Consider the following 16,972-nt stretch of genomic DNA (forward strand, 5'->3'; position numbering starts at 1 on the left):
ATGGATACCCTACTTCCTTGTAAGTCCAAAGTCCATCCAACTCTGATTGAACACACCTCTATTGCTGAATACTTTTGCTATGCTCTAGTTAAGTAAATTTATTTTTTTCCATGCTATAATCTATGTGTACCTGAACCATAACGAAAGGTCATATAAAAAAAAAAAGATATCAAAAATGTAACAAATGAAAACCAGGGGACCTCTGAGGTACCATAGTAGCTGTCTTAGGGTGGGTAGAGGGGAAAGATGGGGATAAAATTTGGAACTCAAAATCTTGTGGAAATGAACGTTGGAAGCTAAAAATAAATAATCAGTAAAAATAGATATTTTCCATTAAAAAGAATAACCATGCATTTTGAGGTCAGAAGACTAGTCATGTCTTCTTTTAATATTTACTTCCTGTGAGGCCATGAACAAGCATCTTCACCTCTTTGAGAGTCAATTGTAACAGTAAAAAGTAGTGATTGGAAGAGATGATCTCAAAAGTCTCTCCTAGATATAAAACTCTAGAAATTCTACCTGGAGACAACCCTCCTTCCCCTTGAATCCTTTTATAATATGAACATCTATCTTCTAGATTGTAAGGCAAGTTATTTAAAGTAATACACATTTTGGGCACAAATAAAAAAGCCTTTATTACTTCCATGACGTTCTTGTAATATCATAGGATCTAACTGGATATTTTATATCAATAGACCCATAGAATTTGGAATTTTATTTTAAAGACCAATGACAGAAAGGCAATATTATATTTTCAAGCACATAGTTCAACTAAATTTAATTCTGGGTGTAGGGAGATACACCCCTTCGAAGTCTCAGCATGTCCCTGGATTACTTTTTTATATAACACTGGAAGTTTTGGGGGTTTCAATCCTTCTCCCCATTTTTAAACCTCTTGCCAAGTGGATAAGAGTAGAATCATGTAAACCATGCGTAAAGTAAGAAGCTTTTTTTGTTTTTTTGAGGGGGAAGAAAAGGGTTAGAGGGAAGACCTAGAACTCTAATTTCCTTGGTATGGGGAAATTTTAATGTGGAAAGTGTCTACAATGATGCACGTTGACTACCTAGTTGTTCCTTGAAATCCTAGAGACTTTTTTCAGGCACTGAAAGTTTTAGTGACTTGCCCAGGGTCATACAAATAAAAAAGTATTGAGGCAGCAGTGTACTGGTGAATATGTGGCTCTCTGAAAAACATAGTTCAATGCATTTTACAATTCATTACATATGAACATTTTCTCCAACATGTTCTTTGGTTAGACTATTAATAAGTAAAAGAAAAAATCAAAGCCTAACTAATTTTTGAAATGTAAATGGCAGGTTTGAGAATGGTTCTACTACACTCCTAGCACTGAGGTAAGATTCAAACTTAGGTCTTTGTGACTCCATTCCCTGCCTCTATAGAAGAGATAGTGCTAGATTCTCCCCTAATAGAATACAAAATATTTAAAATGAGATCTGCTTCATTTTTGTCTACAATTTCCCAGTACCTAGCCCATTTTAAGGGACAGGAACTCAACCTTTGATTGCCTTGGCATGTGAACGACAGGTGAAGAAACTCCTTCTAGTAATGCAAGATCTTGTCTTACTTTTATACGCTTAGAAAAGTGCCCAAAACCCTGATAATTTGTGACTTGCCCAGGGTTACAGAGTTAGTCTTTCAGACTCCAAGTTTATCTCTCTAATTATGATACCAGGCTGACAGCAAATAAATGCTTATTAGTAGATTGATTGGTGTGAACTAGCCATGTGACCCTGAGCAAGTCACCTTGCTTCTCAGAGCTTCATTTGTCCTCATCCCTAAGATGAATGGGTTGAAGTAGAAGATTGCTAGCACTCTTGGCAGCTGTGACATTCTATATCCAGATTTAGAAGAGAGTTTATCATATAGGAAGGATTCATTGTAATCATACTACACTCAGTTTATCACAAGTGAGGGCAAGACAACGAAGAGGCCCAGTGACTGAAAGAGCCAAAGGACCAACAACCCACCTCATTATCCATAAAATAGAGAGACAGTCTAATCTTTTCACTTGAAGATAAAAGACTCCAGAGGTCACTCTGCCAACACAACTGCCTGTGCCCAATCTGCTTATTATGATTCATGAGAAATGAAGAATTCATCTTTTGGAAACTCTTATTAGAAATATGAAGGATTAATTCCATAAAGGTCTGACAAGTTTGGAGAAAACCTTAAAATAGAGTAAATTTACGCAGTAGACATTTCTGCAGGAAGGCTGACGGGGGAACCTGTATTGATAGAAGACATATTGTTAAGAGGCCAGTTTTCTCAAATGGAGACCAAACAGTGATTTTTCATTAAAATGCTGCCATTCTTCTTGCCATGATATTGACTATCTTGTCTAGTCATGGACAGTGGTAAATACCCATTCCATGAATGACAAGAAAGCAGTCAATCTACCATGATAAGACTACATGAGGTTTTCAAGGAAGCATCACAGGAAAGGGGAAACTGATCAGGAATTAAAGATCCATCATTGTATGACAAATAGAGGTCAGGCATGTTAGTGGAGGCAGCATTGGTCTACAAGTCAGGATACCTGGTTTATCTCTGCCTAAACCAATGACCTTAGTCTAGTCACTTTTCCACCTTTGACTTCAATTTACTTCTCTCCCTTAAAAACAAACCAGCAAAAACCAAACGAACTGTATGAATTCTGAGGAGTGTGGCAATACAAATAGTCTTTGAACCTAAGGTCCTTTATTCACTCATGGCCTGTTTTTAATAGGAGATAAAATGAAAAATGGAAGTATGGTATAGAGGTTAGGGAACTAAATTTGGAGTCAGAAAGACCTGGATTTGAGTTTTTGCCTCCAAAACTCATTCACTGTGTAAACTGGGCAGCTCATGTAACTACTCTGGTTCTTTAAAAGGCAGGGATTAAATACAATCTCCAACTTCTCTTCCAGCTCTAAATCTATGATTTGTTTTTCCTAGGATAATTTATTAGAAGAAGATACCAATCTTCTCAGAGGCAGCTAGCTAGAGTGCTGGACCTGGAATATAGAAGATCTGAGTTCAAATCCCACCTCAGATATTTATTATCTGCATTAAAATAAATGATATCTGCTTGCCTCAGTTTCCTTAAGTGTGAAAAGAAAATAATTTTACATCAACATCCCAGGATTGTTGTGAGAATCAAAGGAGATATTTATAAATTGCTTAGCATAATGCTGTGTACATAAGGTCTAGTTCCTTTCTGCCTGCCTGCTTTCTTTCCTTCAAATAAGCTCAGAGCTTCATAGCTATATTGAAAGGATCTGGGACAAAAAAGTCTTTTTTTTCCCTCATCCTTTGAAACTATCTCTGTAAAAATAATATACCACCCCAGTGAGGCATATAACCATGAATCATGGAATGCCAAGACCTCTGAAGAATTCAAAGTACAAGTGATTTAGAGGGGCATAAATGAAGTACAGGGTGGGGATCATTAGACTGCAACCTCTCTTCAATAATGAGCTGAGCTGTGAACAAGAAATGGTGGAAGCTTTTAATGTACGAAATGTATGACTGGAAAAGAAGAAAGATGAGAGAAACAGAGATAGAGAGACAGAGATGGAGACAGAAACACAGAGATAGAAAGACAGATGTTTCCTATTCTGAGTCTTGCACTGGTACCTGTAAAATATTAAAAGGCCCTGGGGAAGTTCATTAGCCCATCGTATGGATCCATTCTGGGGGATTTATTTAGATATAGAGAAGAATTGCCCAGGTAAATGTTTAGTTAGATTATAATATCATTCAATAGTCAGAGGAGGCCAAAAATTGATTGCAGTATCCAAGCAATAAATCACAACTGTGTCAATGAAGTCCACTTTGAATCTATTATGTGATCTCAGCTGCAACCTCATTGTGAACATTTATCCTTTTACTCTTCCCTGATTGAGCCTACTCCACTCTTTAAGTGTCTGTCCTGATTCTTATGTGTTTATGTAAAGAAACTTCCAATATCTGTCCCTATTTCCTCTGAGAAAAGGATCTCACTCCATATTTGATTGGAAAACAAAAATGAGGCCATTCATCATGAGCTCTATCTCCTCCAATTTGTACTTCAAATCACCTTAAAGTTATTCCTACATAGGGGTGGAGCCAAGATGGTGAAGTAGAAGCAGGGACCTATTAGAGCCCTTCCACCAAACCCCTCAAAAATCTGTAAAAAATGACTAAACAAATTCTAGAGCAGCGGAATCCACAAAATGATAGACTGAAGCAAATTTCCAGCCCAAGACGATCTGGAAGGTCAATGGGAAGGGTCTGCAGCACTAGGCTGAGCAGAGAGTGCAGTTCAGCCTGGGCCATGCCAGCAGAGACTGACCAGAAGAAGGTCTTAGGGGACTGAATTTCTGACAGTTTCTCTGGATTTCAGACTTCATAACCCACAAACACTAAAGACAGCTTCAAAGTGTCACCTTCAGTGGGAAGGGTCTCTTGTTGGCCTGATCATGGTCTGGCCCCAGCCCTGGCCCCTGCCCCATCCCCAAGGTAACTGTAGCTACTGCTGAAGCAGAGGCTACATCTAGAGCCCTTCACTTAATAAAGCTCAAAAGTCAAGTAGTTGGCTTGGAAAATGAGCAAACAGGGGAAAAGGAAAAGACTATAGGTTTGTACTTTCTTGGTGAAGAGGCATTTTCTTAAGGCACAGGTGATGAGGAAGGTGAAAACATGCAGCCAGAAGAAGACAACAAAGCCAAAGCTCCTGAATCCGAAGCCTCTGAGAAAAATAGGAATTAGTCTCAGGTCATGCAAGAACTCAAAAGAGATTTTGAAAATCAAATAAAGAGAAGTAGAGGAAAAATTGGGAAGAGAAATGAGAGTGATGGAAGGAAATCATGAAAAATGAGTCAACAACCTACTAAAGGAAACCCCCCAAAAAGTTGAGGAAAATAACACCTAATGAGACTAACCCAAATGGAAAAAGAGGTGCAAAAAGCCAATGAGAAGAAGAATGCCTTAAAAAGTAGAATGAGTCAAATAAAAAAAGAGGTTTGAAAGCTCACTGAAGAAAATAATTATTTAAAAATTAGAATGGAGCAAATAGAAACTAACAACCTTGTGAGAAATTAAGAAACTATAAAACAAAGCCAAAAGAATGAAAAAAAAATAGAAGACAATATGAAATATCTCATTGGAGAAACAACTGACCTGGAAAACAGATCCAGGAGAGATAATTTAAAAATTATTGGGGTACCTGAAAGTCATGATCAAAAAAAAGAGCCTAGACATCATCTTCAAGAAATTATCAAGAAAAATTTTCCTCACATTCTAGAACCATAGGGTAAAATAGAAATGGAAAGAAATCACTGATCACCTTCTGAAAGAGATCCCAAAAGGAAAACACCAAGGAATATTGTAGCCAAATTGCAGAGTTCCCAGGTCAAGGAGAAAAATATTACAAGCTGTCACAGAAAGAAATAATTTATGTATTGTGGAAACACAATAAGAGTAATACAGGACTTAGCAGCTTGTATACCAAAGGATCACAGGGCTTGGAATATGATTTTCCAGAGGTCAAAGGAGCTAGGATTAAAACCAAGAATCACCTACCCAGCAAAACTGAGTATAATACTTCAGGTGAAAAATGGAACTTCAATGAAATAGAGGACTTCCAAACATACTTGTTGAAAAGAACAGAGCTGAATAGAAAATTTGACTTTCAGATATAAGAATCAAGAGAAGCATGAAAAGGTAACAAGAAAGAGAAAATATAAGGCACTTATTAAAGTTGAACTATTTACATTTCTACATGGAAAGATTATATTTTTAACTCATGAGACCATTCTCAGTATTAGCTTAGTTGGAGGGAATATATATCTATATCTATATCTATCTATCTATCTATCTATCTACACATATATGTATACATGTGTATATATGTGTATATGTATGTGTATATATGTATATGTATGTGTGTATATATATATGTATATATACATACACACACACAGCGCACAGGGTGAGCTGAATATGAAGGGATGTTATCAAGAAAAGAAAATTAAGGCTTGAGAGAAGTGTACTAGGAGAAAGAGAAAGGGAGAGGTAGAATGTAGGAAGTTATCTCACATAAAAGAAGCAAGCAAAAGTTTTTCCAATGGAGGGGAATAAGGTGAGAGGGAATAAGTGAGCCTTCCTTTCGTTGGATTTGTCTTCAGGAGGGAATGACATACATACTCAGTAGAGAATGGAAGTCTATCTTACCCTATAGGAAATTGGAGGGAGGGAGGGGATGAGAGAGGAGGGAAAATAGAAGAGATTGGGGACATATTGGGGGAAGGGATAATTAGAAGCAAACACTTTGGTAGAGAGGGTCAAAGAAGAATAAATGAAGGGAGGGACAATATAGAGGGAAATAAAGTCTTTCAAAACAGGACTGTTAAGGAAGTGTTTTGCACATGACCACACATATACAACCTTTATTGAATTGCTTGCCTTCTCCATGGGGTTGGGGAGGGAAGGGGGGGAGGAAGAGAATGTGGAACTCAAAGCTTTGAAAATCAATGTTACAGTTTGTTTCTACATGGAACCAGGAAATAAGATATACAGGTAATGGGGTCCAGAAATTTATTTTACTCTACAGGGAAATAGAAGGAAAGGGGATAAGGAGGGAGTGGGCTTGATAGAAGGGATGACAGATTGGAGGAAAGGACAATTAGAATACATTCTGTCCTGGAGTTTGGGTAGGTAGGAAATGAAGAGAAAATTTGAAATTCAAAATTTTATGGAAGTGAATATTGAAAACTGAAATAAATTTATATGAAAAAAATTTATTTCTACATTGTGACTGCCTTGATCTAGTCTCAGAGGAAATGCTAGTCCTCCTCCTTGACAGCAGAAACTTCTCTGCTTGAGTCATTGGTCCCAATCCTTCCTTTCTTCTTCAAGAAATTGCCCTCTTGATCTTCTTTCTTCCCAAAGATATCTCTACTTCTCAACCGCTGTTAGAGGTTACCAGTGATTCATTAATTCCTTAATATGGTAGCTTTTCATCAGTCCTCCTCACTTTCTCTCTTCAGCATGTCTTTATTGTGTACTAGGTATATCTCAGTTTTTTTTTAAAGCAATGACTTTCCCTATACTTGCTACTTAGTCACTTTATGTGCATTCTTCAAAAATTATATCACATCCTTTCTGCTCCATCTTTTTCTTCCTAATGATTTCATCCACAAATGACCCAATTTCCTTCTAACATTTAGTTCTGGTTTCATATCTTTAAAGACTTTATTTTGTAATCATTTGTACCAAGCTATCTTTCTTTATGTGATTATTCTTTGCCTCCAGAAATAAAAAGAATTTAATCCCCAAACAATAGGGATAACTGAGGTAGTATGGCACAATATAAAGAGTGCTGAATGTGGAGTCATAAGGCCTGTGTTCAAATCCTACCTCTTCCACTTGTTTCCTGTATGTCCTTGGGAAAGTATCAACCTCTCTAGGTCGAAATCTCATATTCCTTCTCTTTGAAATGAGGGAATTTGACCATATGAATTCTAAGGTACCTTTAAGCTCCAGATCTATGTTCCTCTCAATATCTTATCTTTCCTAAGGTGCTCCCACAGTACTGGGCCAAAGTCACTCAATGTTCAATTAATACTCTAAAGTATAGATGCATAAATTTAGAAAGAATATTAGAGGACAACTAGTCAAATGTGGCACTCAGTACAAAACTCTCTTCTATTAAATCCTCGGCAGGTCATTAATATAATCTTTTTCCTTAACACTTCATAGGATTTATGGAACTCACTGCCCTACAACACAGAGATATCTATTTTTAGACAACTGTAATTATTAGAAGGATTTTCCATTTATTTTGACAAAATCTTCCCTATTACTTCACTCCTAGTTTTCTTTTGTCAGGGTGTGGGGAGGATTATATGGAGTAAAATAATCCATCTTCCACATGCTAGGTTTTAAGTTATACAAAGACAGGTAATACACCCCACATATGTTTTTTTTTTTTCCAAGCTGAATATACCCAGTTCTTTCAATTATTTCATATGCATAATAATTTCTAAACTCTTCATGATCCTGGTCACTCTACTCAGAACCTGCTCATTTGTTCATTTGTCCCTTAGAATTTAATGTCCATAAACGACATTGATGTACAAAATATAACTTGATTGTGGGGGAGCCTTATCTCTTTTGTATTGAAAGCTATACTTCATATCAAGGGAGATGCTGAAACGTTCATTAGCCAGAAATGATGGCCATTTCAAGAGAAAACTCATCACTCTTCTACATTATGACTACCATGGAAGTGAATCTTTTCATCAAGTAGGCCTTTTGCAAAGGTTCTCACTAGCTAGAAGGAAGACTAGAGAAGCTGTGCTTTGAATTATAGTGAGAATTCATTAAAAGCAGACTTTTTCTCTACATTGGTAAGGAGATGCTGGCAGGGGAAGCCATGTATTGGATAGCAGTGAGCTATCAACATCATGACCATCATACATCCAGATCTGAAATAAGATAGAAATTATTATGCTACATGGAACAGATTTTCCATATCTATTTTTGCCTATCTCCAAGTGCCATATTTCATTTAATGGGCTATAGTAGGTCTCATATTCAATTTTTTTGGGGGGGGTCATCTGCCTAGGGAACATTTGTAAATTGAAAAGTGGTCTACTACAAAAAGCCACAGAGATCATGAAGGGATATGGAGGTAGAGGTCATATTTTCTTATACTTGACCCCCTTCAGAAAATTATGAACACTGACAACAATACAGACTACATGCCACATAAAATTGCTATTGTGTTGGATATATTCTGATCTCTAGGAAAGTTGTCTAGTAGGTAAAAAGTCAGATATGGATATAACTCATATGTAAGAGGAGGTAAGTTAAGGACAAAAGAGATAACCAAACAAAGCATTATTAGAAATTTTAGGTGAGAGAGAGCTCCCATTCAAGTTGGATAAGTTCAAAGGCGATACATAGGAGCATCATAATGGAACTTTTTTTATCTCATTGCCTATTATCAATCAAGTGGGGTTTATAGGTGAGTGGCTTAAAATTATTCTCTTGCTCTTCCCTTTCCTGGAAAAAAAATACAACATATCTGAGGCACTCCCACTTTGTAAAGGAGTAATTAAACATGCCCCTGAGTTGGAAAAGATCTCCAATGTTTATCAACATAGATTTGTACAACTCTGTACTTGAATTCCAGGATGTAAATCGAGTATGAAATGGTTACTCAGCCTCCTTTTGGAGAACTCTAAGCAGTCCTAACTTACACCTATTGAGTCACTAACTCAACTTTAGACATTATGTAGAGACAAAACATAATTGTCTTACAGGTAAGAATGAGGAGAAAAATGTTGCAGGTTCTGCAGTGACCCTCAGGTCTTGCTAACTGAGGCTCCCAAGATGGAGATTTTGTAAACTTTTACTGGAATCTGAGGAATGGAAAGGGATTTTCTTCCTCTGAAGTTTTAAAGGGACCAATCTTATGGATAGCCTCAAAGGAATTTAGCTGGCAGAGGTCTGTATCACTAAAAAAGTCGCTCTACAGAAGAGAAGCAGAGTAACCATCACTGAAGATGAGTGGATGAGAGCAAGGAGCATGGACCCACCAGGTCACAGAATGATGACATCACAAATGTGGCCAGCAAGCCTCAGAATGGTGATACTGCAAAAAGTTATCATTGGTTCTATAGCATTAGAAGGCATATATTTTCCTGGTCAAGAATTTCTTACATATATGCCCCTCCATAAAAGTTTGATGGGCATGTGTGTCCCCTACATTTGTGCCCCTTTGTGTTTATCCTCTGACAACATGTCTATTCTGTATGTTCCTCTCAATGTGTCCCATGGGTGGTGTGAAACATGTCTTCAGAAAAACATAACTCTCTACAAGGGGATGCAATCTGTCTTGTCACTTAATTTGCTTTCTTTTCAAATTGAGTATATTTTGGTTTTAACTAGTTATATTCCCCTCTAGCAAATGAAACAAAGTAGTATTGTGTGAGCTTTCTTCTGAGAACATCCTGACCCACAAAATTTCACAAATATGTGGTAATTGTCAATGTAATGGGGGCCCTGGTGCTACCTGTAATTACTAGGACATTTTTCATCATATTGGAACCAAAATCAATTTCTCTACAAACATCAATTTGTTGCCCCTGCTTTTCCTCATTCCCACTATTCAGAATTTTTGTCTTCCTTTAAAAGCCAGCTTAGATCTGACTTTTCTTTGAAACATTCTTTGACTTCTGTGTGAAAATTTCATGATGTTCTGGTCCCCCTGAACACCCCCTCTCTTCCTAGTCCATATAGTAAGTAAGTTTTAGCAGGAAAAAAGATTGCAAGGGGGAACCTGGAAGTCATATACAAACCATTTCAAAGATTTAAAGAACGTAATTTATAAATTATATCATATATTAATAAAATGCACATCCTGGTAATATGTGTTGTATGAGGGGAAGCCACCCAGGCACTACTTGTCAGTGTTCTGCTACTATGATATGTAAATTCCAGATAAAAGCCAGACATCAACAATTCCATAGCTGGAGAATATCAAAAAGATTCTGATAATTTTAGGATGATGACTTTGAAGTTTTACTAACAATTTTAAGATTATTTGGATATGTTAATCTACTTAATGAACTAAACCCAAGGTTACACAGATAAGAGGTGATCTCCCCCCAAAAAAGAGCATAAAAATTTGACCTTAAACTTCTTCCCCCAGTTCTTGTCCATCTCCATCTGGATGAATGCTCCCAAGTATTTCCAACTCTAATCCACGGTTTACCTGCGTCAAGCTCTCTACTTTTCTCCTGGCCATCCTCTTTCCCATGATGCCTTCCTTCACCATCCCATTCCCCCATTCCTGAGTCATACCACCTGCCTCTATATCCCTCTACAATTTTTGTTGCTTGTGTCTCTGTGCCTTATTAAACTGTGCCTGCTGCTGCATTTCCATTGCCAACTGTGGTCTTTCTTAGTGAGGTACCAAAGAACCATGCATGTCTATCCCCATTAAATAATTTTATAATTTCATAAATTTCAATTCCTCTCCCATCCCTGATGTTTTTTGTGTCCTCCCCCTCTTCGATTTACTTTGCATTGCACTCTTTAGTTTACATATGATATTATACACTATTTTTCCAAGGAAAAAATCTGCTGGTGGGGCCAGAGATTTCTTTGTTAGTCTTTATTCCACACTCCTCCTCTTTGATTGGTGAGATCTGAGGAATAGCATATCCCAGTCGGGTTAACGGTTTCATTGCTCTCCTGATGCTACCACTAACTCTCCAGACTTGTCCCCCATACCCTAGTGGGCAACAAATATTATGCAACTCTAGGTGCAGGAGCACTACAAGATGAGAAATCCCATTCCCTAGAGAGGTCAGTCTATGTCTCTGTGGGAATTAGAATGGGGAGATTTGGACCTCAAGAGAGTGTTATAACAACTATGGGATTCTGGGGATATTGACTGAGGCTGGGGGTGGGGGTGGTATGGTCGTGAATAGTGTATACTAAGGAAGGATCACAAAGCACAAAGGTGGTCCATCTCTCTCTAAACAATTATGAGAGGCACGACTTTAACCCAATTTCTTGTTTCAGGAGAAAGCACCTAATCTTTCTGAGGTCACTCTGAGCCAAATAATCATCACTCTCCCTCTTTATTTCTCTGAACATACCTTAGATTCTAAGTCATAGGTCCTCTGAATATACTTCATTCATCCTCCCTTCTTAATTCTTTTCCACTTATTGTAGGTCAAATCCCATTGCAAACTACTAGAATAGATCTATATGCCAAAGAAATTTTCAAACATCAGCCCACTTATTTCAAACTGTTTTCATGATACACCACTCCGATATAGTAACTAAATTTTAATGTCCCTGGGAGTTCACTGCCACCTCAAATACAATCGTTTCCAATGGCACTGCATCTATGCCATGCTGGGTCCACAGATCTTAAAGAATTTGACAAAACAAAGATTAATTCTCAGCAGGTTTCCATTTTATAAAAGAGAAAACTGAGGTGTAGGTTAGTTGAGTGTGAAGGCTTATTGAAAGACGGTTAACTTGACAGTTTCCCCAAAGGTGGTAGAGTTAAAAGCAAAAGAAGAGAATGGGAGATGAGGAGAGGGGAGGACAGGACAGGTGGAAGGAAGAAAGGAAGGAAGGAAAGAAGGAAGGGAGAAAGGAAGGAAGGAAGGAAGGAAGGAAGGAAGGAAGGAAGGAAGGAAGGAAGGAAGGAAGGAAGGAAGGATGAAAGAAGAAACAGCATTTTGAGTCAATTATGCAGAGAAACGAAAGAAAATCATGTTATCATTAATCTTAAGAACAGTAATATTAATAGTCATAACAATTATGATAATGATGTGTCAATGATAAATTAAAGGCCCAAATTAGCTCGGTTAATAACCATTGATTAGTTATTCATCTTTGTCACAATTATCAACAACAGTAACACTAATGACCAATGTGATCTTTGTATATATGTGATGTTAGGGCAAATAGGGTTAACTTTTTGACTGGCTTTCATGGACGTGACAAAACCTCTTATATCAACTTACCCTTATTGCATCATGTTATAGGTGCACCCATTGAAAAAACTTTCTATACAGTTAGGGATATAGCCTGAAAGTATAGGACAAATATTATAATTTTATTTGACTCTGTTAGCTACTATTATTTTTTTCTGCTACCATGTTCTCCAATCTTACTATTTTTCAAAGAAGTACCTATTTATTAAAAATATATTTATATTTGCTATATCCTATGCAAGACATCATACTAGGACTTGAGTGTTTGGGGAAGAAAAGTTCTAACACTCAATCATGATCTTCAACACCAGATGCTTCCCTCTAAGTCCATTCTACCTAGTCTAGGGTCACAAGAAGATCTTTTCTTTTTACAAGTCTAGAGAAGGAATAATTTTGTGAAGGCTACATTCACATAGTGTGAGGTGCTATGTAATTCTCATGCTCTTCTAGATTGGGGTAAGAATATCTACAATAAACTTCAAAGTTATAAATATAATCTAAGCTTGGAAATGTTGTGTGGATATTTTCTTTATCCTACCAGAACAACTCAAGGTAAGGAAACAAATCAACACCATTAAAAAAAAATAAGTACAGGCCAGACAAGTTCAACCTAGCCCAGAACAGTATGACTTGCTTGTCATAGACATTATGAAGATATCTGTAGCCTGCATACTCTGACAAGCTTGGGCATTATCACACTTCTCAACCACTGGTGCCTTGTGGATTCCCAGGATTGTTCAACCGCTTTTATGTTATTCCTAAGGAAGCTTCTATCACAGGTGCTTTTAATGCATTTGAATTTATTTAATTTTTAACAAGTTCATCTTATAGTATCACTGATAAAAACGAAATAAAATAAAATTGAACTCAGAAAAATTTGGCAGCATGGAAATTCCAACCCAAACCACTGTTTAGAAATTATAAAAGCCTGTAATTTATTTAAATAATTTAAAATAGGGAGAGGAGCTTGAATGAAAGTTGTTACAATTCCACCGAGGGGTCTGAGCCTCATCCTAATCTCTTTAAGGCTTGAATGTACAAAGAGCCCTTAGTTGAAATGTTTGGCCAAGAGTAAGACATCCAACTGGGTTTTTCTGTCTGTCTGTCCAGGAACTAGCAAGAAGAATGCTTTAGTAGCATCCCCACTAATACTTTGTCCTACTGGTTTTGGGCTCCCTTCCCTTCCTCATTAGAGCCCTCCCTTAGCATCTTTTGCTTCCATACACACTGTAATGGAAAATATAATTCCAGCTGCTTCCTCATCTATTCTCTACTGTCATTGTGATCATCCTTATAAACCCTCAAGCAGTTATACTCATCTCTCAATTCTATATCTGAGAATTAGAGAGATTTAATGGAATTCATCAGAACAGAGAGACAGATTCTTCTTTTTATTTCATAATTTGTTGGTAAACCTCTTATTTGTTGGAGCTGGATATTGAAGGAAGCAGAACTGATTGTGGGTGTTTAATGCAAATTTAAATGGTTCATCTAAAATTTACATTAGTTACTGTCTTTTTATACAATCAAATATGAATAACTAATGTCTAATCAATCTTTTTTCCCTCCTTCTTAATAATAAGTGTACATTAGAAGATAAGCCATTGCATAAAAATAATCCAAGCCAGGGTTAGAAGAAATGGGGAAGACAATGATGGAAGATGATGCTTACTGCAATGAAGTTAACCACTCTCCCTGGTCAATTGCGGTTTACGCATTATGACATTTGTATTAGGTTTATAAGCAAAAGTTAGCTGCACCCAGAGGTGGGTATATTGTTAAAAGCATTATTGTTTATGTGAGAATAGGACTCTCAGGCCCTCAATTCTCCTACACTGAGGCTTGTAAATAACTCTCTTCTAATAATAACAAGCACTTTTCAAGAGCACTTTACAATTTTCTAAGTACTTTTTGTTAACATATTTAATCCTTGTACCAAACCTATGAAACAAATGAGGCTGATATTCTTACTCTCTCTCTTTTTATAAGTGATTAAATAAATTGAGGACTAGAGGTCCAGGACTTGTCTAATTTCATATAACGAATAAGCAGTAGAACTGGGATTAGAACCCAGGTCTCCTCATCATTGTTACAGAATTGCTTTCACTAATCTAATAATGTTTATTTTTGCTGTTGCTTGTGGATGTTCAGTCATTTTAGCTGTGTCTAACTATTCATGACCCTACTTGGGGTTTTCTTGGCAAAGATGCTTGCATCTTGGCAAAGAGTAGTTTGCCATTTACTTCTCCAGTTCATTTTTACAACTGAGGAAACAGGCAAACAGGGTTAGGTGACTTGTAAGTGTATGAGACTGGATTTGAACTCAGGTCTTACCAACTTCTGGCCTGATGTTCTGTCCACTGTGCCACCTACCTGCCCAATGTATGCTATACATTTTATGAGTTTTTGTTTGTCTGTTCTGGTGTGTGTGTGTGTTTGGTTTTTCACACTGTCTATACGTATACAGGGTAGTCAATTCAACAAACAAATAGGTATCAAGCCCTGCAGTAGATTTTGGAAATACAAAAAGTGTTACCCTCAAGGAAATAGAAGAGGCACTAGCTCTGGAGTGAAAAATCCCACCTCGGTCAATATTTGTGTGATTTTGGGGGCAAGGCACAATCTGTCTGGACCTCAGTTTTCTGATCTGTAGGAATGAGAAAACTGGCCTCGATTGCTAAGATCTCTCATAACTCTTAATTTCTGATCATGTAATCTTATAAAAATTTGGCTGAGGGCCAAGAGATTATTGGGACTTGAAAGAAGAGAAGAATTTCAATAGGAATGGAAGGAACACAATGTAGGAAGGAGAAACTGAATGAAAAATGGAAAACACCATTGGGGAACAACTAGAAGTCCATTTGAATTGAAGGTATGATGAACAGTGTCAAATAAAGGTAGAAAGGCACATGTAACCAAGATGATGAAAGGTCTTCTGTGCATATTATTTCGATGCACTGATTTTTTCTGTATTTTGCCATTTTTTAACATTGACACTCTTAGGGTACAAGTATAATATTTAAAATGATTCATAACTACAGTCAGCATCTTGCTATCAATACCTTACACATAGCAAGCTCTTAATAAGTGCATTTTACTTAAATTTCATTGAACTGGGTCACCATTTGGAACTTTTTATTTCTTCTCTGGCATCTACTTAATTGGTTCACCTAGAGAAACACATATTTATACAATTCTGAATATTTTTATTTCATTGCAAACACGATCAATATTTCTGTGTGGTGGAGGCATAAGAGCACACCATTCCAATCCTAGCTCCAGTCAGCTGAGTAACTTTGTGTGGATTTTTCACTCTGAAATGAGAGGATGAACATTTGCCTATAGGACAAAATTTTAGCCTTGCATGTAAGATACTTCACAATCTTGATTTTCCCATCAGTAAAATGAGGAATATTGTACTAGATACTGTACTAAGATCCCTTCCATCTCTCTCTCTCTCTCTCTCTCTCTCTCTCTTTCTCTCTCTCTCTCCATATACATATATATTTAGTTTTTATCAGTTATTATTTCATATATATATGTATATATATATATATTGCTGTAATCCCTCATTTAAGACAGACTGTCTTGAGGTGCTGACTAAGGATAGCCATTTAATAGAAAAGTTTGTACTTACTAACCCTTCATTTATTCATATCTCATCTGAGACACCTACTAACTGTGTGATCCTAGACAAGTCATTTCATCTGTCACCTCAGTTTCCTCAACTGTAATTCATGGGGTTGTTGTAAGGATGGAATGAAGTAATATTTGTAAAGTGCTCAGCACAGTGCCTGGCCTTTAGTCACTATAAAGAATTATTCTTTTCTTTCTTCTTTCAGTACTCTTTTCTTCCTTTCAAGACTTCCTTGTATGTGGCTTGGTTCTCTTGCTTGACTATAACCTGGTATTTTGAAGTGACCCATACTCTAAGGTTTTCAGTCTCCTTCTCTCACTATCAAAACCAGTTCTAAGATAACTGGTTAAAAAAGTCTGATAACCTAATTCAACCCTGATGTTACTGAAACTTACAAAATAATAACTGATAAAACTTCACCCCTTTCCCTGAGAGGGGCAGAAGGAGAGAGACGTCTGACCCCATGATTGAATTGGAAGAGAGAACTTCCAGTGAAGAAAGAGCATTAAGGGAATATAGCATAACTTAGCCTTAGATGAGTGTAAGGTAGGTAAATGACTTGCCTGAATTCACATAACCAATATGTGTCAGAGGTGGGACTGAAGTCATCCTTCTTGACACAGGGCACTGCTATCTATCCAATAATCTAGTTTACCTATCATTTGATTTTTAAAAGGATAAAATCTTGGGGTGGAAGACCTGAATCACACTAGATGAAGAATTCCAGTGATCTATAACAAGGATATAGGGGGAGTGCTTTGGAGAAAGACCAGCTACTACTATAAAGCATTACATTCTCATGCTTATTCTCACACCAAGAAAATATTT

At 37.0% G+C, this 16,972-nt stretch overlaps 1 protein-coding gene across 1 annotated transcript in view; it reads right to left on the bottom strand.

Annotated features, from left to right (window-relative positions):
- DCC (DCC netrin 1 receptor) overlaps positions 1-8,284 on the bottom strand; it is a 995,337-nt gene extending 987,053 nt beyond the window's left edge. Inside the window, 2 exon segments of the mRNA XM_072606654.1 lie at positions 7,289-7,361; positions 8,264-8,284. Coding sequence (XP_072462755.1) covers positions 7,289-7,361; positions 8,264-8,284 — 94 coding nt within the window.
- Positions 8,285-16,972: the final 8,688 nt, after the last annotated feature.

Source organism: Notamacropus eugenii, chromosome 4 (assembly GCF_028372415.1).
Source record: "Notamacropus eugenii isolate mMacEug1 chromosome 4, mMacEug1.pri_v2, whole genome shotgun sequence".
Lineage (NCBI taxonomy): Eukaryota > Metazoa > Chordata > Mammalia > Diprotodontia > Macropodidae > Notamacropus > Notamacropus eugenii.